Source organism: Episyrphus balteatus, chromosome 3, assembly GCF_945859705.1.
Source record: "Episyrphus balteatus chromosome 3, idEpiBalt1.1, whole genome shotgun sequence".
Lineage (NCBI taxonomy): Eukaryota > Metazoa > Arthropoda > Insecta > Diptera > Syrphidae > Episyrphus > Episyrphus balteatus.
Genome location: NC_079136.1, coordinates 3,483,374 through 3,506,592, shown reverse-complemented (window position 1 = coordinate 3,506,592; position 23,219 = coordinate 3,483,374). Strand labels below are relative to the sequence as shown.

The following is a 23,219-nucleotide window of genomic DNA, read 5'->3' as shown; positions in this document are numbered from 1 at the left end:
TGGTTTTAAACTCCAAACCAAAAAAATTGGTATGCCATTTAAAAATAAATATTTATCGACACATAAAAACAAAATTTCATTGGTTTTTTATGCTTTATTATTGAATTTAAAAAAATTTTCCTTACCTTCTTAAAAGAAAAATAAAAAAATTGGTTGTATTCGATTTTTGCGATTCCAAAATATCCTTATGGTAAAGAGAGCAAGTAAAAAATCTTAATATTAAGAAAAGTGGAATTTCATTTATTTTACTGTTTTTCATTCTGGGGGTGACATTATAATTGCCGCCCCAGGTGGGACCCATGCACGCTACGCAACTGGTATCTAGGTTTAAAGAGATACATTTTTGGTGAAATTTGCAGTCATCTGTTTTTTTTTTTTTTTCTTTAATTCTAATACTAAATCAATCAAAGTTTTATTACTCCTCTTAAAAATAAACAAAACGCAAAACGCCAGGCTTTGAATTTACGATTCCAAAAAATAAATAAAAATGAAAAAAAAAATTTAAATAACGGCAACACTTACAGTTTTAAATTTTATCTTTTTTGAAAGCCAGAATTTTATACTTTATTATAAATTTTAAATAAAGTTATTTCAAGTAATGGTTTTTGAAATAATTTATTTTAAAGTAAAAATTTCGACCAAATTCTTTTTAAAGAAATTAAGTGAAAATTATGTTCATCTGTTTTTTTTTTTTAATTTAAATGCTCTGTTAAAGTTTTATTATTTTTCTTTAAAATAATATCGAGTTGCAATTTAAAATATTGTTGCAAGCAGGGTTTGCCAGGCTTTAAATTTACAATTCCGAAAAAATGATAGGTGAAATATTAAGTGGCTCAATATCTTAAAATGAGGGTTACATATTGTTCTAATAATCCTATTAATTTGATCCTTTTAAAACAAACTGCACAATTATTTTTCATCCTTTTACTTTCGCACCTCACTCCTTCAAAATATTAATTTGTATGAAAATTTAATAAAAAATTAAAGCAAGCAATTTTAAGTTTTGCATGAAAATTCAATATTCCATTGTAAATATAATTCATTTTTTGATTATTTTTGATTCTCATACGATGTATAAAATATATATGCGGTTCAAAAAAATGCAAAAATTTTCCATGTGTTGCAATGTTACCATTTCAAATGTGTTTTTCCTCACTAAAAAAAAAACACCCTTTAACCCAAAATATTTTGATGAGCATATTTTATTATTTTTGTATATGGTATAGCAAACGTGCATATAAAATTTCATCAGTCTACCTTTTATTTTCAAGGAGTACTTGGTAATATTTTGGCTCTTGTGGTGGTCTCGGTTATTCATGGAATATTCCCAACAATGTTATACCATTTTGAAAAGAAAATTAAACACACTAACTTTTAAGGCAACTTGCCGAAACATTGTAGTGCATTTTTTTACACTACGGCTCATTGAATTAGAGTCATGTAAAATTTTTTAGTACTAAGTTGGGTAAAAAAGTAATATTTTCTTTAAAACTGATGCAGCTGAGTTAAAATTTTTGAATGCATTTGATAGCAGGGTTATTCAAGGTTCCGTAACAAAAGAAAAAAATAAAAAAAATTAGATTTGTAGTCACGGCACATGAAAAACCGTCACAGGGTGACCATTTTTTCGACTTTTTTTCAAATGCCCATAACTCCCAAAATATATGGCTGCGATTTTTTTTATCATTTTTCTGATGACTGTCACCACCTACCCTATCTACCGTTTTCGTTTCGACGTTAACTTTTGGGACACCCTGTATAACTATTTATAAAAAGTGCAATAAGTTTTTACATGACGGTCCACATATTTTAGTATTGACTTTATTCGATCGGGCGTTAAAAATTACCTCGAAATCATGTATTATATTAATAAAAATGTTTCATTAGCTATACTATGATATGCAACAATGCGGGTGCAACACCGAAAAGCTCTTGTATCTACCCTCCTGGATGGAATACAAGGTGGCCCTTTATCTCAAAATAACTCTTATATCGAGTACTACCAATGATATAAATTTAATGCTTTTATCAGTGCACGATTTAGATGCTAAGCCACCTCACTACATACTATACTTTCTAACACTCCGCAAATAGAATAAAATAAAAAAATAAAAATCTCATAAAAAAGAAGTTTTTCTAATTTTCAATTTTCTCAAAAACTTTAAGGCATACAACCATACGGTTTTCAGTGTTTGATTAATAAAACATCTTTTTAAATATTCTAAAAAAATTATGAAGCTTTTTTCCTTGGTAAAGTTAAAACTGAACAGCTGAAAAAAATGCTTCGCTTGCTAAAAATTTTGAGAATAAAAAACTATGTTTAGTTATAATGTTCCACATTGTCAAAAAAATTCTGAAATTATTGCATTGTTATTTTTTTTATAGGAAATATGGGAAATTCTCGTTCAAAAGGACTTAAGCTTCATTGTTAAAGACATCAACACAAACAGAGTAATTGGAACGGCTTTGAACTTTGATGCTAACGATGAACCAGCTGTTGAAACTAACTCTCGTCTTTCCATAGTATTTGATTTCCTAGAAACTCTAGAAGGTTCAATTAGGTATAAAGTTTGGCATTCATTACATAATCATGAGTTCATGTTTCTTTTTCGTCTTTCCAACAGAGACGCATACCTGCCAAAAGGACTAAACGCAATTTTCCATTCATTCATGATGGGAACCAGTCCCGACTTAAATCCACAGGAGAACATTGCCTGCATGCACTTTATGGAACATGAAGTTTTAAAATTAGCTAAAGCTCGAAATTTTGTTGGTATTTTAACAACGAATTCCAGTCCTCTTACACAGGTTTACAAAAGAATTTTCTATCTTTTTCTTGAAAATCTTAACATATTTTATTAACATAGCAACTTGGATCAGATGTCTTCAAATACAAAACGCTTCTGGATTACCAAGTGAATAAATATGTACACACAGATGGAACGAGACCATTTAGCAGAGCTCCAGATTCACAACGTTGCATTGTACATTGGAAAGAAGTCGATTATTCGTCTTAGATGTTTCTCAAACTTATGTATTTGTTATTATTCTGTCGATATAAATTTAAATTTAGGATTTTTTTTTTTCATTTTAATTTTTGTTGATAATTATACATTTTAAGACCATTTAGTTTTTTTTTCTCTCATTTAAAATAAATTCTCGGATATTTATTCCGACTTCTTAAATCCTTTAGCATCAATTTGTTTATTATTTTTGTAGAAATTTCATTTATTGTTTACATATGTAAATATGTTTATATTTCTAATTTTACTAATAAGAAACATGTTTAAAAAAAAAAGAAAATTAACCACAATCAGATATATATTTTATTTTAGTTTTTAAAACATTATTTAGCTCATAAAGGAATATTTTTGTTGTAAATAGAAAAATAAAAAAAAACTGTTGCAAATTAAATATAAAACTGTTAATTATTATATTTTATTGATATCTCATCTTCGGTGGATTTTCTAATTGTAGAGGACAACAGCGACCCTTTACAAAACAAATCTTTACTCTTGGTAAGGAAGCAAACGAACAAGGTAAGAGATATAATTTCCGTCAATGGCATAAAATCGACAAACAAAATTTCTTACTTCAGCTTTTTGGAATAGATTGCAATTGTATCTTAAGGCCAAGTCATATGACTCCAAAACCAAATTAAACACAAGACAAGATCTACTATAGCTTATTTGAAAGTTTATTATTAAATAGGGTAAATAAGGGTAAAATGACATGGTTAAAAATAAATTATTTCCGTAGAAAGTTGATATTTTTTTTGACGTGATAACGTCTTATACGTCATTTAATAGGGATAAAACGGAAAGATGAAATTTGGGCTAACATCTAAACGCGAAGTTGTAGAGAGTTGATTTTTTTTTTGCTATAGATACCTAGATGAGACTAATTTAAGAATAACTGCATTTAAGAAAAAATTCTAAACTAAGCTATAACGTTTTGTTTGAACGTTGTACACGTGTTGGGGCTATGACAAAATGATGATTTTGGGAAGGGAACATTTTTTTGAAAATTCTAAAGGTGCCAGGTGAAAGAAGAGGGAAAAAAGTAGGCGTCTGATACGGATTTTTTCCAACACTCTGCGTTTCGAAATATGAATTTTTGAAAAACATTTTTAGCTTTTTTTTTGAGAGTTTAAAAAATGTCAAACTTATAGGACATGTAGGTTTTGACCTTATGCATACATGTGCAAAAAATTGGAATCGTTTAGTGAGTTTTCACTGAATAACTGAAGAAACAAGTTTTTAAAAAACACGTTTTTTACCGTTTTTTAACCAATTTCATCGTTTTTTATTTTTATCTTTTTTCTTTAATAGATACAGGAATAAAGTATATTGAGTAATGATAGACCATAACCAGGACTAAATGTCTGCGAAGTTTCAATCATTTTCGTAAACACAATTTTGAGATAACGGTAAAATAAAATTTTAGAATTCAACAGGTTATAACTTTTGACCAAGAGCAGATAGAAATTTTATAAAACTTTTAGGAGCATTCTGATACAATTACCTTTCATTTGGTATATAACTCATAAAGGTAGACTAACTACAAGCTACACAATGTTAAATCAAGAAACTTGCGAAAAACCTCAAAACACCAGTGGAGATCTATTGCCCCCCGAACAGCCACCAGTGTGGGAAGTACCGTAATCTCAGTCTGAAAATTCGACATGGTTGACTTTAAAAAAATCTAACTTCTCTTGTAGGTTGTAGGCATCTTTGAAATGAGATTGATACGTCATATGAAAGGTGAAATAATTAGCTTTCACATGGTATAAAATTTTTTATAGGTTGTCAAACAACCATTGACCAAAAGTGGAAAGTTACCCATTATTATGAACTGAGGAATTATGTAATCTTGCAATTTCTATCTATTCTAAAATTATTTTACATATTTCCAAAGACAACAATACGAAAGAAGGATATTTCATGAAATTTCATCAAGTGAAAGCCGTTAAATAATAATTCTTCGAGCTTCCAGCTGCAGCCAATCCCAAATCCTCAATATTATTGTTTTAGCCTTTATTCATGAGAACCAACTTTATTGCTTACTTTTCAAAATTGTCTTACAAAATAAAAAAAATATGAATATAAATATAAACAAATAAATAAAGTTGCTTATAAATGAGAATGCCCCAAAAAAAAAAACAGGCGATTAAAATGAGACCTATATATGGTTTGAAAGGCCATCAATCGTAAGTAACAAATGAAGAATTGAGAATGAAAGGGGTTAAAAGTGAAAATGACAAATTACATTTTGGTGTTATTGCCTTTCATCTAGTTTCATTATCATTATCATTAGTTTAGAAGTTAGCTAAATGTATCTCATTTTGCATATTAAAAAATTATTAACCAAAAACTTTAAACGACGCATCATCGCGACGATTATCTACTCGAAACTCGAAATTTTCCACTCAACTTCTTTTCATCGTCAACACTTCAAATATTTAATTTCATTCCCATAAAACCATCTCAGGAAGTTGCAATGACAAATGTTTTTTTATGCCAAACTATGTATTTGCAGGGAAGTTAGATTGTCTTGATTTTAGTTCCAAGAGATTCAGCATCGACATTATACCTACCCTAAGATGATGTGCCACAGGTGCGGGGAACTAAGTCCACGGGAACTAAGTCCACTGAGGTAGTTAGTTCCCACTCAGTGGGAACGAAACCCACTTTAGTAAAGTGGAGTAAGTTCCCATGCTAGGTGGGAATCTAATTCCGGAAAAAAACGTGTGGTTTTCGTTCCCTCTGAATGTTAACTTAATTCCCATTTCACCAAGAAGAAGTTAAATAAGAAGAAAAAGAGTCTCGCGTTTTTAATTTGACTTTTTCATTTCGAGATCCAGTTTTCAAGAAACTGAAAAAAACGGAACTAACCCAATTGGATGGTAGTTCCATTTAATTTGGAATTAACATCCACGGGACAAGGCACAGTTTAGTTAAAAAAGTGTTGTTATTGGCTGGCGACATACCCTTTGCGGAGCAACGAAGTTACGTGAGCGGGACAGAGAACCCTAAAAGGGATTGAAAATACTGAGAACCCATGAAGCGACCCAGGCAATGTTTTAGTTAGTTAAAAAGACGCCAACAATGGCCGCTACCGCTAGTTCGTTCATCTGTTTGTTAGATCGCCAGGCAGACGCAAATGTTTGTATGTTAGTGAAGTGTTATAATTTGGCAAAAGTTTTTTCACTTCACCCTGTTATTAACTCAAAAAGAATACATATCAAAAATATTTTCGAAAAGACTTTCACTTTCCATGATCTTATTTTGTCACGATGCTATTTCGACTAACCATTAAGTTTGCCAACTTCTTTTTTGTTTTTCAACATCTTGTAATTGTGCTTTGCATTGGACTAGGTACTACCGACAAAAATTAATCAAGACCGGTTCTACTATTTCAGTTCTACTATTTCATTAGCAGTGGTCATATTAACTTGTCTCTTCAGGTACTTATACGCAAAAATAAAAAAAAAGTACATGTGGGAAATAAGTGCCGAAATTGTTTTTTTGGGACTTATGTCTCAGTAGTGAGGGTCATACCTAAGTCTTGAATTGGATTCTAGTAAAGTGGGACATAAATTCCGAAAAATCGGGACTCATGCCCTTGAGCGTTTTTTTACTAAAAAGTTCTTTTACGAACAATCACGCTTATTTAATTACTTTCGTTTTTCGTTATTAAATCGTTGTTGGAAATAAATTCTCTTTTAATTTTTTTGAGTGTGTACTAGGTTCCCATTAGAGAGTGGAATTCAATCCCACCTTGAATGGGAAAGAAAACCACTTCACTAAAGTGGATTTCGTTCCCACTCAAGCCTGGTACGCTGCTCGCGCTAAATTTTAGCTCCCATACAAATTATCGAAAAATTTTATCTGAGCTAAAATGGATCCCATACAAATTATCGATAACTTGTATGGGAATTTTATCTCGGCTAAAATTAAGCGCGAGCAGCGTACCAGGCTTCAATGAGAACTAAGTCCCTCAGTGGACTTAGTTCCCGTGGACTTAGTTCCCTGCACCTGTGCCACAACCTAAGATTTTTTTAAATGCTACTGTTTGCTTGTTTTTATACAAAATGAACATGATGGACTTAGGATCGACAGCCATTATGTGGATCAATTGATAACATAAAAAAATTGCCATTTTGGATGGCCCATCCAATTAGATTTAGATAAATAAAATGTTTAACTCTTGCAGAGCCATGTATTTTAATTCCAAAATAAAGTGCACTAAAAATTTTTGATGGTTTCATATCTTAAAGTCACATAAATCAAAGTAGTTCATCTTTGAAACAACGATGTTTCAACTTCAATTTATTTTTCCCCTCAGTGTAGAAAAAATTGTTGCCACATGATAGATCTTCCTTAGATTTAACTAAATTTTCTGGTTTATGAATGTTTTTTCTGAATCCATCTTACCACAATATGCACTTTGAGTTTTCAAGTAGAGTCATTTGGGGTAAGATCGCTCAGTGGGTAAGAGCGCGCAGTGCTTATTTCTCGAGTTGTGTAGAAAAAAAACAAAAACGAAAAATGAGGAAATCAGTGCTTAGTAAGACGTCAATAAGTGATGACCTTCGCGATTGTGTGCTCAGCTCCATTTTATTTTAAAAGCGGGTTGAAAAAAACCCGGCTCAAAACAAAAAAAAAAGTTGTGCGGGAAAAGTGTGTAGCGTCGGCGTGGGAGCATTATATACCGAGAGTAGTACATATTTTGGAATTGTGCATATTTATATTTGATTAAAGTCAAAAATTTGTTAGATTTTGTTGTATTTTATTATAAATTTGGTAAATAGAAAAAAAAGTACCTTTGTGGGTAAAATCGCGCAGTCCATTTGTGGGTAAGAACACGCACTTCTCCCCATATTAAACTTTTCTTTTTTCAACCGGACAGAAACATTTGAAACTTGAATTTTGAAAAACGAAGGCTGTTATTCATGAATTCCAAAAAAGAAAGGCCGTAATCTTCTAATTTAATTCGAAATATTTTTTGTTTGTTTTGTTTTATAAATAGAGTTTAAGTTTTTGTATTTGAACTTAATTTGTTGTTTCATTAACATTTTCATTCATTTTAGTGAAAACTTGAAAGTTTTGAAATAAAGTTTTGTTTAACTAAGTATCTCATTAAGTTTTTAGACATTTAGTTGCCGTAAACTGTCAAGATTCCTATTAAAATTATGTGCGCGCTCTTAACCAAGATTTTGCGCGATCTTACCCTGACTTTGGGGCAAGAGTGCGCATTTCGACTTCATTTGGTTTTTGCTTTTTAATCATATGAAATATTTAAACTAAAAAACTTTTTTTCTGTGTTTTCTTGTTCCCAAAGTATAGGTTTATCAAATCTAAAAAACATTATGCTGATATCTCTTACAGAATCTTCACAATTTCGCCTTAAAGTGAAAAGTGCGCGCACTTACCCCAACTGACTCTAGATTTTACGTACGGAAGGCAATATCTAAACCGTTTTGAACCTAACTTTTACGTATTGTGGAAGAAAATTCAATCAATAATTCATATACCATATTATGGTATCGTTTTTTCCTACGTATCATCCTTATTTAGGAAACTGCAGCTTTGTTAATGCACATTATTTTGGAATTAGCTGACTAGACTCTGCCATTCAAGATAGAAATTATATTATGTTATCAACAGATCCACATAATGGATCGATCGATGTCGATGATGAATCCCATGGAACTAAAACCAAGAAAATCGGACTTTCATGAAAATAATTTTGAAAATAATTTTCCTGAAAATAATAATTGAAAAAACACAACACATAACTTGAAATTAAGAATCGTCATTGCAACTTCCCAGGGATGGTTTTATAAGAAAAAAAAATGCAAGTTGGTTATCTACTGTTTTTTATTAAATTTAGTAGTTAGCAGACAGTCTTTAACTTATAATAAAATTGTTCACAAGATTTTTAAAACCCTTCAAAAAAGAGTCGAAACATGAGACCATTTAATAAGACATTCAGTTTTCGAGGAATAATTTAAAATTTGTATTAATATTTATTTTTATACATAGTGTACTATTAGCTTAAACCTTATAACTCCTTATATTGAACCATTATTTTTTGTGAGTCAGGAGCAAGAGCAAAAGGTCTGGTACCATCTTTATAGATAAATTGATTAACTTGATAATCAACCAGGCATTTATAATTAAAAACATCATTTCCAAGTTGCTGTAGAAATTAATAAAAAAAAATATAAAATTAGCAATTCTACTTCGGATAGTTTTCAAACCGATTTTGACAAACCTGTGTAAGAGGACTGACATTTGATGTAAGTACTCCCGTAAAGTTTTTTCTCTTAGCCAAGTTTATAACTTCTTCTTCAATTAAATAAATGCAGGCTATGTTTTCTTGGGGATTCAAGTTTACGCTAGTAGCAGAAAAAGAAGTATAAAATATTTTATTTAACTCCACTGCCATCTGATTCTGCCTAGGTTTTAGATAAAGCAAAACGTTATAAACCTTTATTTTTTCTAACTTCGTTTTTCTTTTTTACCTAAATGGACCTTCTAATACGCTTACAATGTCAAAAACACTATCAACTTTTGAATTGGTGAGACATTTAGGCTCGTCTCGAGCGTCAAAATTAATTGCAACACCCGTTATCTCCTTCGTGTCCATATCTTTAACAATAAAACTGTAGCCTTTATTTAGTGCGTCATCCCACAAATCCTGAAGAATGATAACAAAAAAGAAATATAAACAACATCTCTTCAAAAACAGAGCTGATAAAATTGCCTCAAAAATATCAATGTAATCTTGGCGTGAAATATCTTCTTTGATCCAATACTCCAAATCACCTTTGTCATAAAAACTATCCACGAGAATTCTGCAAATGTTAATTCATTAAAAAAAAATTATTTTAAGGCGAACCTTGACAATATCCTACTTGATAGCAGTTGACTTGTCATCTTCAGTAAGGGGAAATGCTTTCATATTTAAGTGAGCAAGTTTGCAATCCCCAATCAGTTTGGTTAATTCATTGGAAACTGTCCGAAGAACTTCACCGAGATTCTTGGCCGAAATGAAATCAGATATTTCAATATGATATCCTTTTTCACGTAGCAATGTAACGGCTATAATCGAGTTCAAAGAATTTCCACCCATCTCATAGAAGTTACTCTCCACTGTCAAAGTTCCACGTGCAGATCGTCCAATTACACTTTCAATAATATTAAAAGCATCTCTCGCAATAACTTTCAAATCATCTGGGACTTGAGAAAAGTCCATAGGTATGACGTCATTCCTTTTTCTCTCGTAAGACCGCAAAAGCTCTTGACGATCAATTTTTCCATTGACCAAAAGCGGAAAGTGATCAACGATTATAACTTGAGGAATCATGTAATCTTGTAGTTTGCCCTTCAACGCCTTTTCAATTTCCAGTTCTGAGAAGCGAGGTGATAAATCATTAAATTGTACAAATGCCAAAAGTGTACGATCAATTGGATCTACTTGATAGCAAAGAACAATTGCTTTCTCCACAAAGTCAAATGAAAGGATGGTTCTCTCCACTTCTGTAAGATCTACTCGGTGACCACGAATCTTGATTTGTGAGTCCAAACGACCTTCGAAATGGATGTATCCTTTTCGAAATGAACCAAAATCTCCAGTTTTATAGAGTCGGGTAAATTCTGAGAAAAGCAATCTTACAATTAAGGTTCTCTCCACTTGAAACTCTCCACAACACTTTTAAAGTGCTATTAAGTCATACTTACTAAACTCACCGACAAGTGGATTGTCCATAAATCTGTCCCGATCACGGCCGTTTACGTAACCATTGGCAAGTGGCAATCCAGCAATGAAAATTTGTCCAATCTCTCCATGACTGACTGGTTTATAGTCATTATCTAATATGTATATTTCAGTGTTAGCAACAGGAAGCCCTGGAAGCAAAAGATAGTTATGTCACTATGTTCACTTGATTTATATAAAAGTTGGTACACACCTATAGGAATTTTTTCAAACTCCTTCAGGTGTTGTTTGCTCTTGCATGTAAAATATGTTACGTCACCCATTACTTCGGTACATCCATAAAAATTGTGCAATTGTGTTCCCTCTTCAAAACAGTCAAAGAACTGTTCGACAAGTTGTTTTTGTAATGGTTCCCCTGAACACACCCAATTTTTAAGCTTTGACAAGAGGCGATCATTGTTATTATGAGTTTTGCTTTCCATCTGCAGGTACATAATTATGTTGCGCAAGAGCGTTGGTACAAGCATAATTCGTCCGATCTGATATTCGTCAAGTAATTTTACTAATTTTTCAGGGTCTTTTGTAGTTGGTTTTGGAACAACTAAGATAGTTAGACCTGCAGAAAGTTAATATGAAAAATTAAGAAATCAAAACTTTGCGCCGAGCATAAATCTGAATTAACTCAAGCTAAAACCAGAAAAAGTAACTCCATACCATGCAAAAGGGTGCTCCATATTTCCAAAACCGAATCCACAAATGCGAGAGAAGATTTTAAAAGGCCAACATTTTCATCGGCATTGAAAGGAAATGTTATCCATTGCCATTTTAATCGGTTTAATAATGCAATCGGAGGCAATTTTACTCCTAAAGATGCAATTTATATAATTAAAATAAAAACTAAATAAAAAAGTATGAATTTGTATACCTTTCGGGACTCCAGTACTTCCTGATGTATAAAGAACGACTGCGAGGTCTTGGCTGCTTTTTTTCATTTCATCGTCGAGAATACTTGTTACATCCATTTGGAAACATTTTTCATTCAGCTCATTAAGGCTCAAGGTCAAGTATGATCCGAAAACCCTTTGATCCATGTCATTGTCACATATAACCATCACGGGACGAGCATCATTTAAAATATGAGCTATCCGATTGGGTGTTAAAATTGGATCTATCGCAATGTATGCAAATCCTGCTTTCCAAGTTGCAAGCAGTATCATCACCAGGTAATCCGAAGGTTCCATACACATGGCAATTATATTGTCTCCGTCCTGATTAGGACTTAAGGAATGTTTTAAAGTTTCTCGCAAAAAGACTCTGGCATATTGATTTGATCGCTCATTAACTTCCTTTCGGGTTAGAACTTTACCATCATAGATTAACGCTGATTTGTTTGGGTTCTCAAGAACCTTATCTTCAAATAGTTTATGTAGTCGGCGTGGAATAAGATCATACTGAGGTCCTCTAATAATGGATTGTAGTTTTGATTTTGAAGGCATTTTATTAAACTTGTTACTATTCTATTTGACACAAGTTATTCATTTAGATGAAATCGACAAGAAAAAAAAAGGATTTATTCTTAAGTTTGTTTGGCTTATCACTTCAAATACAATAGATCGTAGAATTAATAAGAGAAAATATAATTTTCCTAAAATCTTAAAAATGTTAGGTATCTTTTTTCTAGGTGCAAGTCTATCTCTGCCAAAATTTGATTAAAAACTGTGTTTATTTCTTGTTTTATTCCAACTTTATACAGGTAATCCAAGTTTACCATAATAGTAATTTAGATAAAATGAAAAAATCTTTTAAACAAAATCATAAAGTTTTGTTTTTAATTCCAAAAAAAATGTGCTTTTTTTGTTGCTTTTGCTTAGACTTATTTGGATACAGATTTGGGTAATCTCATAATTATTATCAGTTATCATAACTATTTGGGTTTAAAGAATAAACAAGGTAAATTTCCTGGTATAAAACTACTGTTTATCCGTCTATACTCTGTCTAATAAAAATTGTCAGTGCAAGCTATATGAGATTTTTTTTTTTTAAACAGTGGGGCCTACTGATTTGTTATTGTTTCATTTTATTTACAGAATGGTACATCTGTCAACCTTACTTGAAACAATTTGTATAGGTACATAATGAAACAACGAATTATGAGCTATTAGCAAGAAAAGCATAATATCGTTTGGAATGGAATAAATCAGCGAAAAAAGTATTGCTATTTTTACTAAATTTTGTTTTTTATCCAAAGATGAATTTTTGCAGTTTTCTTTAACATTAAGGTTTCTGAAAAATTTCCGTTTAAATCGGTTAAGAATCTCAGAAAACATAAAATCGCTTTATGGCAGGTACAAATTAGTACCTTTATCTCAAGTAATTAATACTCGCTATTTTATTTTATATAAATAAAAATAAGTCGTTAAATGAGTTTCTAATAGCTGAACTAAAGAAAGGTTGAACCTATGTGGTTAACTATTTTGTTTAAACATGCTATTACAATACTCAAAGATGCCAAATTATTAAATTTTGACTAAAACAATAAACAAATTTGAGTGAGGGATAAATATTTGTGGGTGGGTGCTTATCGGCACTTTTACTAATTTTTGTTTATTAGTGGACAGTTACACGGTTGCCGTTTTTGTAGAATCCTACCAAATTTGGTAGGTTTTTTCGGCTTTGGTAGGTTTAACCTCTATTTGGTAGGTTTATTTAAGTCACCTTAAAAAACTAATTTACATGTTCTTAGAATTTTTATTAAATGCTTTATTCTCAAGTCAGTCCATTACATTTATTTAATTTCTTTCTGATTGTTTCTAAAAGTTGTAATTTCAATGCATTAGTAAGAAATATATGTAGCTAATCTTGCCCAGGGGCGCCGGTAGTGCTTAAACCGGCACTGGTTACAATACCTTTTTTTTTACCGGCGAATCCCTACAAACAATTTTGCTTCTCTAAAGCTTTACAGAAGCAACGATATCACCTGTAAAGCTTTATAGAAGCAAAATTGTTAGTCGGAAGGTAGTGTTACACCTTTGTAACTTAAAAAATAACATTTTATTTGATTTGTTTAGCCTTTGAAAACAAAAATTCAAATTTATCTGCACAAAACAGCTGAACAACGTTAGTCGGACCATCTAGTGAAAATTAAATTTTTATACAAACCATTCTTAAATTTCTGTTCTAAATATTTTTAACCCTTGAAGCTACAAATACTAGTATGGAAACCCTATTCAAATTGAAAATGAAAAATATTGTAAAAATCTTTTTGAATACAAGATTATGATTTTGCTATTCTATACTCTTAGCCTCAACACAAACTTATCTTTCATTTGATATCAATTTTAACCTTTCACCTTATGAGCTAAGTAGGGTCGTCTCTTGAACTATTAGAACCATATTCTTTAGTATACAAACTCTGTTTTTTTTTTCTGTAAACATTTATTAAAACACAAATATTTTATTTGTCTTTAATTTATAATTCCATATAATGAAGCATTATTTTTTGTGAGTCAGGAGCAAGTGCAAATGGTCTTGTGCCGTCTTTATGAACATATTTATTAACTTGATAATTAACTAAGCATTTATGTTTAAAGACATCATTTCCAAGTTGCTGTGAAAATTTTAAAAAAATATACTTATTCAATTAATATTATTTCTTGGCAATATTTCAGAACAAATTTCTCAAACCTGTGTAAGAGGACTGATATTTGCCGCAAGAATTGCAATGAAATTTTTTCTTTTAGCCAAATTTATGATTTCTTCTTCCATAAAATATATACAGGCAATATTTTCTTGGGGGCTCAAGTTTTTGCTAGTAGCACTCAAACTAGTGTACAATACTTTATTTAACTCCTTTGGCATCTGATTTTCTCTATATTAACGGTACAAATAATTTAATAAAACTGTTAATTAAATTTTTGTATTCACCTGAATGGTCTTTCTAAATCTTCAATAATGTGAGTACTTATATCGTCGAAGAGTTTAATGTTCGATTTAGGCTCATCTCGAGCATCAAAATTGATTATAACACCAATTGTCTTCTTCGTGTTCATATCTTTAACAGTAAAGCTGTAGCCTTTATTCAATGCCTCATCCCACATATCCTGAATAATGATAACAGAAAAGAAATAAGAATAAGAACTGATCAAAGAAAAACCAATATAGTTGCCTCAAAAACATCAATGTAATTTTTGCGTGAAATCCGTTCCTTGATCCAAAACTCCAAATCACCTTTATCATAAAAACTATCAGTGAGGATTCTGCAAATGCAATTTCGTTTTAAAAAAATTCTATTAACAAGAACATTGATAGTAATAAAATCTTACTGGATAACGCTGTCTTTGTCATCCTTGATAAGAGGAAAAGCTTTCATATTCAAGTTCACAAGTCTACACTCCCCTTTCACCACTTTGGTAAATTTATTGGAAACTTTCCGAAGAATACCACCGAGATTCTTTGCCGAAATGAAATCAGATATTTCAATATGATATCCTTTTTCACGTAGCAATGTAACGGCTATAATCGAGTTCAAAGAATTACCACCCATCTCATAGAAGTTACTCTCCACTGTCAAAGTTCCACGTGCAGATCGTCCAATTACACTTTCAATAATATTAAAAGCATCTCTCGCAATAACTTTCAAATCATCTGGGACTTGAGAAAAGTCCATAGGTATGACGTCATTCCTTTTTCTCTCGTATGACATTAAAAGCTCTTGACGATCGACTTTTCCATTGACCAAAAGCGGAAAGTGATCAACGATTATAACTTGGGGAATCATGTAATCTTGTAGGGGAGAGTGGGGCCAAATGTAACACTTTTTTCTAAAATCGATGGTTCTCCTACAAATTTGAAAGTGGGTCAACCAGACCTTTTTTAAATTAAAGACCCATGTTTTAGCTCCAAGATCCATCATCCAAATTTACCAAAACATAACGGTAATGTTGAAAAATAAAGCTTCCAAAAAAAAAATCGTGTTGTTTCAACTTACCCCACATACGGGGCAAAGTGTAACACATACCGGGGTAGGTTGTACCAAGAACTAAAAATCAGAGAAAATACCTTTATTTGTTTATATTTATTTATTTTTAATTAATAACAATAAAAACAAACCTCAGTCATGAAATTTTGGTGCAAATTTGTAAAAAGTGGAGCAAATCCAAGATTTCCAGAGAAACTTTGACAGTAGTCTTAAATAAAAGTTATTCGAATTCATAAATTGTTTTATAAGCTTTATAAATTCAAGTGGTGGTTCAAAAATGTGTTTCCAATTTCAAAATAAATACAAATTCAATTACAAGCATTAATATTCAGGGTTGTTAATTATATTAGGTAAACAATTTTTCAGTATAGGTAGGTTTTTACATGGTACAATTTGCCCCGGAAAAATGTTACAACTAGCCCCCGCATGAAATTTGGCACATAAAATCAATTTAAAAAAAAAGCGAAACTGATATAGACATAACATATACACGCAATTTGAGCCAAAACACAGTTGCATATAACAAAAAAACACTTAGCACTCTATCTTTTTCGGGTAAAGAGGTAGACCAAAAATAAAATTTAAAAAAAAAGTTACAAACATGCATTTTTTGGGCACCACTAGTGTAACTTCTCACCCTGTCATCTAATCTTCATCTGAAGAAAATGTGCCGGTAGATATGCAAAAATTGAGCATTTTTCTCCTTTACGCGTTTCTTAATATTGAAAGGAACATCACTTTTTTTAGCTGTTAATTCTTACCCCTGTTACATTTAGCCCCACTCTCCCCTAGTTTGCCCTTCAACGCCTTTTCAATTTCCAGCTCTGAGTAGCGAGGTGATAAATCATTGAGTTGAACAAACGCCAAAAGTGCACTATCAACTGGATATACTTGGTAGCAAAGAACAATTGCTTTCTCCACAAAGTCAAATGAAAGGATGGTTCTCTCCACTTCTGTAAGATCTACTCGGTGACCACGAATCTTGATTTGTGAGTCTAAGCGACCTTCGAAATGGATGTATCCTTTTCGAAATGAACCAAAATCTCCAGTATTATAGAGTCTGGAAAATTCTGAAGAAAAAAACTTCCAATTAGGTTTTCTCCACTCTTAACTCTCCACACTACTTTTAGAGTGTTTCTCAATCATACTTACTGCCCTCAATGGATAGAGGACTGTTAACAAATCTGCCTGGATCACGGCCATTCACGTACCCATTGGCAAGTGGCAGTCCAGAAACGAAAATTTCACCAATCTCTCCATGACTGACTGGTCTATAATCTTTATCTAATATGTACATTTCAGTGTTAGCAACAGGAAGTCCTAAAAGAAAAAGATAGATCTGTCACTATATTTATTAGATTTATATAAAGGTCAGTACACACCTATAGGAATTTTTTCAAACTCATTTAGCTGCTGTTTACTCCTGCAAGTAAAGTATGTAACGTCACCCATTACTTCGGTACATCCATAAAAATTGTGCAAGAAATGAGTTCCCTCTTCAAAACAGTCAAAGAACTGTTCGACAAGTTGTTTTTGTAATGGTTCCCCTGAACACACCCAGTTTTTAAGTTTTGACAACAGACAATCATTGTTATTATGAGTTTTTCGTTCCATCTTTAGGTACATGAGAATATTGCGCAAGAGCGTTGGGACAAGTGTAATACGCCTGATTTGATACTCTTCAAGTAATTTTACTAATTTTTCAGGGTCTTTTGTAGTTGCTTTTGGAACAACTAAGAGACTCAAACCTGTTAGTTCATATTGTTATTTATTAGTTTAGCCAGGAATATAGCCACTGTTTATATCCTCACCATGCAAAAGTACACTCCAAATTTCCGAAACTGAATCCACAAATGCGAGGGAGGTTTTAAAAACACCAACAGTTTCATCGGAAGTGAAAGGAAATGTTATCCATTGCCATTTTAATCGGTTTAATAATGCAATCGGAGGCAATTTTACTCCTAAAGATGCAATTTATATAATTGAAATAAAAACTAAATAAAAAAGTATGACTTTGTCTACCTTTCGGGACTCCAGTACTTCCTGATGTATAAAGAACGACTGCAAGGTCTTGGGTGCTTTTTTTCATTTCATCGTCGAGAATACTTGTTACATCCATTTGGAAAGATTTTTCATTCAGCTCATTAAGGCTCAAGGTCAAGGATGACCCGAAAACCCTTTGATCCATGTCATTGTCACATATAACCATCACGGGACGAGCATCATTTAAAATATGAGCTATCCGATTGGGTGTTAAAATAGGATCTATCGCAATGTATGCAAAACCTGCTTTCCAAGTTGCAAGCAGTATCATCACCAGGTAATCCGAAGGTTCCATACACATGGCAATTATATTGTCTCCGTCCTGATTAGGACTTAAGGAATGTTTTAAAGTTTCTCGCAAAAAGATCCTGGCATATTGATTTGATCGCTCATTAACTTCTCTTCTCGTAACAACCTTATCATCATAGATTAAAGCTGATTTAGTTGGATTCTCAAGAACTTTATCTTCAAATAATTCATGAAGTCTGCGTGGAATAACTTCATACTGAGGTCCTTTTATAATGGATAGTAGATGTGACTTCGAAGCCATAATCTGAAATCAATATATTAATATTTTAGGTTTTTCTGATTAAAGGCTAGAAAACAAATTTTAAATCCCTAAAAGTTTTAAATCCAGAAAAGTTGAGCATGAAAACTTCATACAAGTCAGAAAAATCTTTTTAAATCACATTTTTGAGATACGAATGAATATATCGTTGCTATGCAGCCAAAATGCACTAAGTCAAAAAACATAGTTTTGAGTAAATCGATTTTTAAGATTATTTCTCTTGTGAAAATTCAATGTTAACTGTTATTTGTCAGATAATCACTTTAAACACAAACTCAACATTTTGACATTAGTTTCCAAAAACTTTTTTGGTGTTTGAATAACAAAAATGATAATTATGTGAACAAAAGTAGAAAAAGCCATGACTTAGTGCCTTTTACCTGTAATGATTTGCAATTATTTGTTCGTAATGAATACTTTTCTGGCATATGAAGTTAAAGGAAACAACATTATAGCACAAAAGTAAAGACAAAATCTCAATTATACCTAAATCAGAAATTTTACAACGTAGAAGAATTAAAAACAAGTAACTATTAAAAGAAGGCTTTAAAAATGGAAGCAATTTAAAATAATCTCTCTCATCTAATACATCTAGTTCTGGAAGGAAATCTTTTGTCTAACATTGTGATGGTAATGATGAAAACCAAGAATGAAAAATTTCAGGAATAACACCTTTCTTACAAATGAGGCGTTCAGAATAATAAATTGTGAAGTCCACTTCTCCATACATAAGTCAGATTTTTAAAGGTCTTTAAAATTAAGGGTTCTATATAAAATAATATACAAGAAAGAAATCTGTGAAACCTTTATTTCAAAAGTTCCTTTAGTTCTTGAGAAAAGGCTTTTCAAAGTTCAAAACAATGCACAAATTTCAAATGGACTTAACTTATTATTACTCTGAACACCTCATATATCAATCAGGTCTTTCCCTAGTTGTGCTAATTTAAGAGGTTCGGTGTACCCTGTACAGTCTTGGCCATTTTTTTACCGGCAGATAATTAGGAACAGGGTTTCTCCCTCTTCGAAAATTCTTAAAAACGTTCAAGTTTCGAAAATTGTGGTCAAATTCATATTAAGTTTAAAGTATTCCCGGTTTATTTTTTTCGTATCGAAAACATTTAATTTGAAGCCAGTTAAGAACGAGAATTCTAATTCATTTTTAAAAGGTTATTAATGGCGTTTTCGACTGGCTCTCCGGAAGCGTCCGGAATCATTCAGAAGCCTTCTGAAAGTGTTTTATTCGCACAAAACTGACAGACAGAACGCTTCTGAGAAGAGAAATTCTCTTCTCGATTTCAAAACAGAATCCAATCAAAAAGCACTAATACATATATACTCACATGTCAAATAAACACTCATCATGTTTTTTATTGTTTTTCATTCACTTTTTTTTTTATTTTTTGAAATTAATTTGTTAATTTACTTTCAAACAATTCAATTATGCTTTTAAAATATTTTAAAAACGTTTAAAAAACGAATTCCACATTAATTTGTTGAACATTAGGCACAATTTTCTTTTAATATAAATTATTTTTCAAATCCTATGCCATATTTGACATTTTGAATTTCAAACAAACAAATATATGTCGTTTTCGATTGGCTCTCCGGAAGCGTCCGGAATCATTCAGAAGACTTCTGAAACCGTTTTATTGGCATGAAAATGACAGCCAGAACGCTTCTCAGAAGAGAAATTCTCTTCTTGATTTCAAATCAGAATCAAATCAAGAAGCACTAATACATGAATACTCACATGTCAAAGATACACTCAATCATTGTTTTTTATTATTTTTCATTCAAATTTTTTTCGTTTTCTGAAATTAATTTGTTTATTTATTTTCAAACAAATAAATTAAGCTTTTAAAATATTTTGCAAAACGAATTCCCGATTAATTTGTTGAATATTAGGTACTATTTTCTTCACATATTAATTATTTTTCAAGTCTTATGCCATATTTGACATTTTAAATTTCACAGAAAAACAAACACAAACACATAAAAATAGAATTGAGTGGAAGCAATTCAAACTGTTTTATTGGATTTCAGAATGAGTGAATCTTTGAGTGATTCCAATCGAAAACGACAATAAACAAAAAAAAAAAAAAACAAAATTGAGTGGAAGCGATTCAAACTGTTTTATTGAATTTCAGAATGAGTGAATCCTTGAGTGTTTCCAATCGAAAACGACATAAGATTCATATAGAAAATTCAAGTCGTCTTTACTCGCTGATAAACTTACAATTTGTATTAATCTATTTACATTTGACCGCTTTTTTCTTACATTTACCTCACAAGATACTTTGTAAGTCATTTTTCAAATTTAAAAATGTTGTTTTGAAGACAGGAAAAATGCACTAAATCTCATTAATGCTTTCTCTTGCTATAAACTGGTACTGATTTAATTTTTCTTGCATTACAGGTAAAAAGCACTAAGTCAACTTAGTGCGTTGAGCCTGTATTAAAGTTATTTTTTCTGACTTCGTGCAAAAATATACCTCAAATAATTCATAAAGTACGCCAAATATTTCTTAGTGTGGTATTTTACTAGATCGATATCATCATTCTGAACCGTTTTGCATTTAAATCTAAAAATCCTTAAAATATGACTCAGTGCGTTTTGGCAGCATACCGACGATATGGATGTATGCAGCTGAAGCGAAACGAAATTTTCCATACAAAATTTCGTTAACGATATCTTGAACGAAAAATTTCGTTTTGCTTTTCGTTTTTCAGTATGCAGCTCTAGTGAAAAATTGGAGAGTTTTCAGGCCCAGGGACATAAGTCCCCGGGACACAAGTCCCAAATTTTTTTTCTGGACTAATGTCCCACTTTACTGGGTCATAAGTCCCACACTACTGAGACAGAATTCCTGAATTTTTTAGTCGAAAATGGGACATAAGTCCCGAATAAAGTAAAAACTATTTTATATACATATTTTTACTATAAATCTTCTTTTACTACTAAGTAATCCATAAGATTTATTTTTTGGTGCCATGAAATGCCGCCCAAGTGAAATAAGGAAGTCTTTCGAAAATTGGCATAATTTTAATTTTCAAAAGTGAAATAAAGCCATTTTTCAACATTTGGCTTTATTTCTCTTTCACGTCAATTTATTTTCAGAAAAAAAAAATGTGACTCGTTTCGTTTATTAAAGCGAAATAATACCAATATGATTTTTATATCATTCCAACTTATCAAAGTATCAGTTTTATTTAAAACTAGCTGACCCGGCGAACTTCGTTCCGCATTTTTTTTGTATTTATTTTCAATTTTTGGCTTTGTAATGTGTTAACCTTTTCCAATACAAAAAAATCGGGCCACAACTTGATATATGGAACACAAACATAAAATTGTATAAAGTATTAAAAAAAGCAAACCATTTGTCTGACAGCTATCTATTATAATTTTAATTGGAATGTGTACGAAGTTTCATTAATATTATTATTAAGGTATAACAACATAAATCTTCAGCGGAAAGCAAAATGGTATTATGTCCTTAACAGATCCTATATGGAGTTACAATAATTTTGCTTTCCCAGGCGATATGTATGTTGTATGCATGCCACTGTTTTTTTCTGTTATTGGCACGGGTTTTTTGCGTCAAATAGTAAAAAAATGTTTTTAAAAACTTAATCTTATGTGTCTCGAACTCCTTTTAATCACTTGCAATCGCTACTAAAATTTGATAATCCAGTCAAATAAGGGTTTCACCTCGGAATGAATGCTAATAGAATTTTTTCTGCTCAATACCTTCGTTTTGGCATTCTATAACATACCTCAAAAGTCTAGAAAGTCGCGATTTTCAAGCTCAAATCGCGAAATGGAGATTTTCAAAATTAGAATTTCAAGAATTACATAACTTCGAGGCATTTTTTAATGCTGATTACAAAAATTTTTTTTTTTTGATTTTTGACATAAGTTATAGAATATCCAAACAAAGATACAAACAAAAAAATTAGCCTATCAGCACTTATTATAAGATTGTACCAGGATGTTTTTTAGTGCATATCCCAAAATTGTCCCTTTTCTCAAAAAATACCAATTTTTCATAGGTATGAATGTTTTTTTCATTGCATTGTTTTGATTCTTAATGAATATGAAAACCTTCATGAAAAATTTTGTCCCTCTACCATAACTTTTAAGGGTTTTTCGGTAGTAAGTTTGCAACTGTTATAATAATATGGGTTGACAATTAAAAACAGGTATAACTTTTTTAGAGACGTCAGATTGTCTTGATCTTTTCTAGATTTTTTGGCATCAGCATTAAAAAATACCTAGAAGTATTGTATCATATGTGAATATAATACCATTGTCTTTTATTGCTTATTTTGAAAATGTCCATTTCACGCTTTGACCTTGAAAATCGGGACTTGCGGACATGAGATTTTTCTATACTTTTAAGGTATGTTCTATAATGCCAAACCGAAGGTATTGAACAAAAAAAAATTTCTATTAGCATTCATTCCGAGGTTTACTCCTTTTTTTCACCTTATTTGACTGGTATCATGATATTTTTTGGCTATTTAGGAAATTCAAAAAGTAGCAATCTTTTTTTGTAAATTGTAAAGAAACCGACTTAAAATGAAAAGATTCCGTCTTAATTCTATACATACGTCTAAATATTAAAATATTTTCTTAAGAAGATTAAATCATTTTAAATTAATGCGGAAATTGTATTAATAAATTGGTAGTTGAAACAACTTAAACAAATTTTAAGTTTCAGTTTATCATACCAATTTTCAACTGTGAGATATAGCTTAGTGGTAAACAATTTTAATTGAGGAAATTACATTTTAAAGAGTTAAATCGTGTTTGTTTTTATTAGCCTTGAATATGAGCTCTTTGAACCCCAAATATTGCATTTGGTAATAACTTGACAGCAGCGCCACGTACCAGGTCCAACAGGG

General features: G+C 31.3%; 3 protein-coding genes across 4 annotated transcripts in view; 1 reads left to right on the top strand and 2 right to left on the bottom strand.

Annotated features, from left to right (window-relative positions):
• LOC129913397 (beta-alanyl-bioamine nonribosomal peptide synthetase ebony) overlaps positions 1–3,288 on the top strand; it is a 63,711-nt gene extending 60,423 nt beyond the window's left edge. Inside the window, exons 7-9 of the mRNA XM_055992027.1 lie at positions 2,386–2,561; positions 2,625–2,808; positions 2,868–3,288. Of these exons, the coding sequence (XP_055848002.1) occupies positions 2,386–2,561; positions 2,625–2,808; positions 2,868–3,017 (510 nt within the window). The 3' untranslated portion in view covers positions 3,018–3,288. The remainder of the gene's footprint in view (positions 1–2,385; positions 2,562–2,624; positions 2,809–2,867) is intronic.
• Positions 3,289–8,963: 5,675 nt separating this feature from the next.
• On the bottom strand, positions 8,964–12,395 carry LOC129915344 (beta-alanyl-bioamine nonribosomal peptide synthetase ebony-like). 2 transcript variants are annotated; one of them, XM_055994841.1, is made up of 9 exons: positions 11,651–12,395; positions 11,440–11,589; positions 10,979–11,341; positions 10,749–10,916; positions 9,923–10,664; positions 9,772–9,862; positions 9,530–9,705; positions 9,280–9,463; positions 8,964–9,204 (listed from the first exon to the last, which is right to left on the bottom strand). In XM_055994841.1, the coding sequence occupies exons 1-9, from the start codon at positions 12,219–12,221 to the stop codon at positions 9,067–9,069; spliced, it is 2,583 nt and encodes an 860-aa protein (XP_055850816.1). In that variant the 5' UTR covers positions 12,222–12,395; the 3' UTR covers positions 8,964–9,066. The 2 variants fall into 2 exon arrangements, with proteins under 2 accessions (XP_055850816.1, XP_055850817.1); XM_055994842.1 differs by having other exon boundaries at positions 10,758–10,916.
• A 1,799-nt stretch (positions 12,396–14,194) lies between these two features.
• LOC129913224 (beta-alanyl-bioamine nonribosomal peptide synthetase ebony-like) lies at positions 14,195–18,272 on the bottom strand. Its single transcript, XM_055991782.1, has 10 exons — positions 17,726–18,272; positions 17,515–17,664; positions 17,086–17,451; positions 16,856–17,023; positions 16,474–16,773; positions 15,048–15,513; positions 14,891–14,981; positions 14,650–14,825; positions 14,410–14,593; positions 14,195–14,332 (listed from the first exon to the last, which is right to left on the bottom strand). Exons 1-10 carry the CDS (start codon positions 18,045–18,047, stop codon positions 14,195–14,197), a joined length of 2,361 nt encoding a protein of 786 aa, XP_055847757.1. The 5' UTR covers positions 18,048–18,272.
• Between the last annotated feature and the right edge of the window lie 4,947 nt (positions 18,273–23,219).

Coding starts and splice junctions, on each gene's coding strand:
- LOC129915344 (XM_055994841.1), bottom strand. CDS start 12,221: ATGCCTTCAAAATCAAAACTACAATCCATTATTAGAGGACCTCAGTAT. Junction 9,863..9,922: donor GACAAGTCAACTGCTATCAA/GTAGGATATTGT, acceptor TAACATTTGCAG/AATTCTCGTGGATAGTTTTT. Junction 9,706..9,771: donor ATTACATTGATATTTTTGAG/GCAATTTTATCA, acceptor ATCATTCTTCAG/GATTTGTGGGATGACGCACT.
- LOC129913224 (XM_055991782.1), bottom strand. CDS start 18,047: ATGTGTATGGAACCTTCGGATTACCTGGTGATGATACTGCTTGCAACT. Junction 16,774..16,855: donor TCCTCTATCCATTGAGGGCA/GTAAGTATGATT, acceptor TTTTTTCTTCAG/AATTTTCCAGACTCTATAAT. Junction 14,333..14,409: donor ATATCAGTCCTCTTACACAG/GTTTGAGAAATT, acceptor AAATTTTCACAG/CAACTTGGAAATGATGTCTT.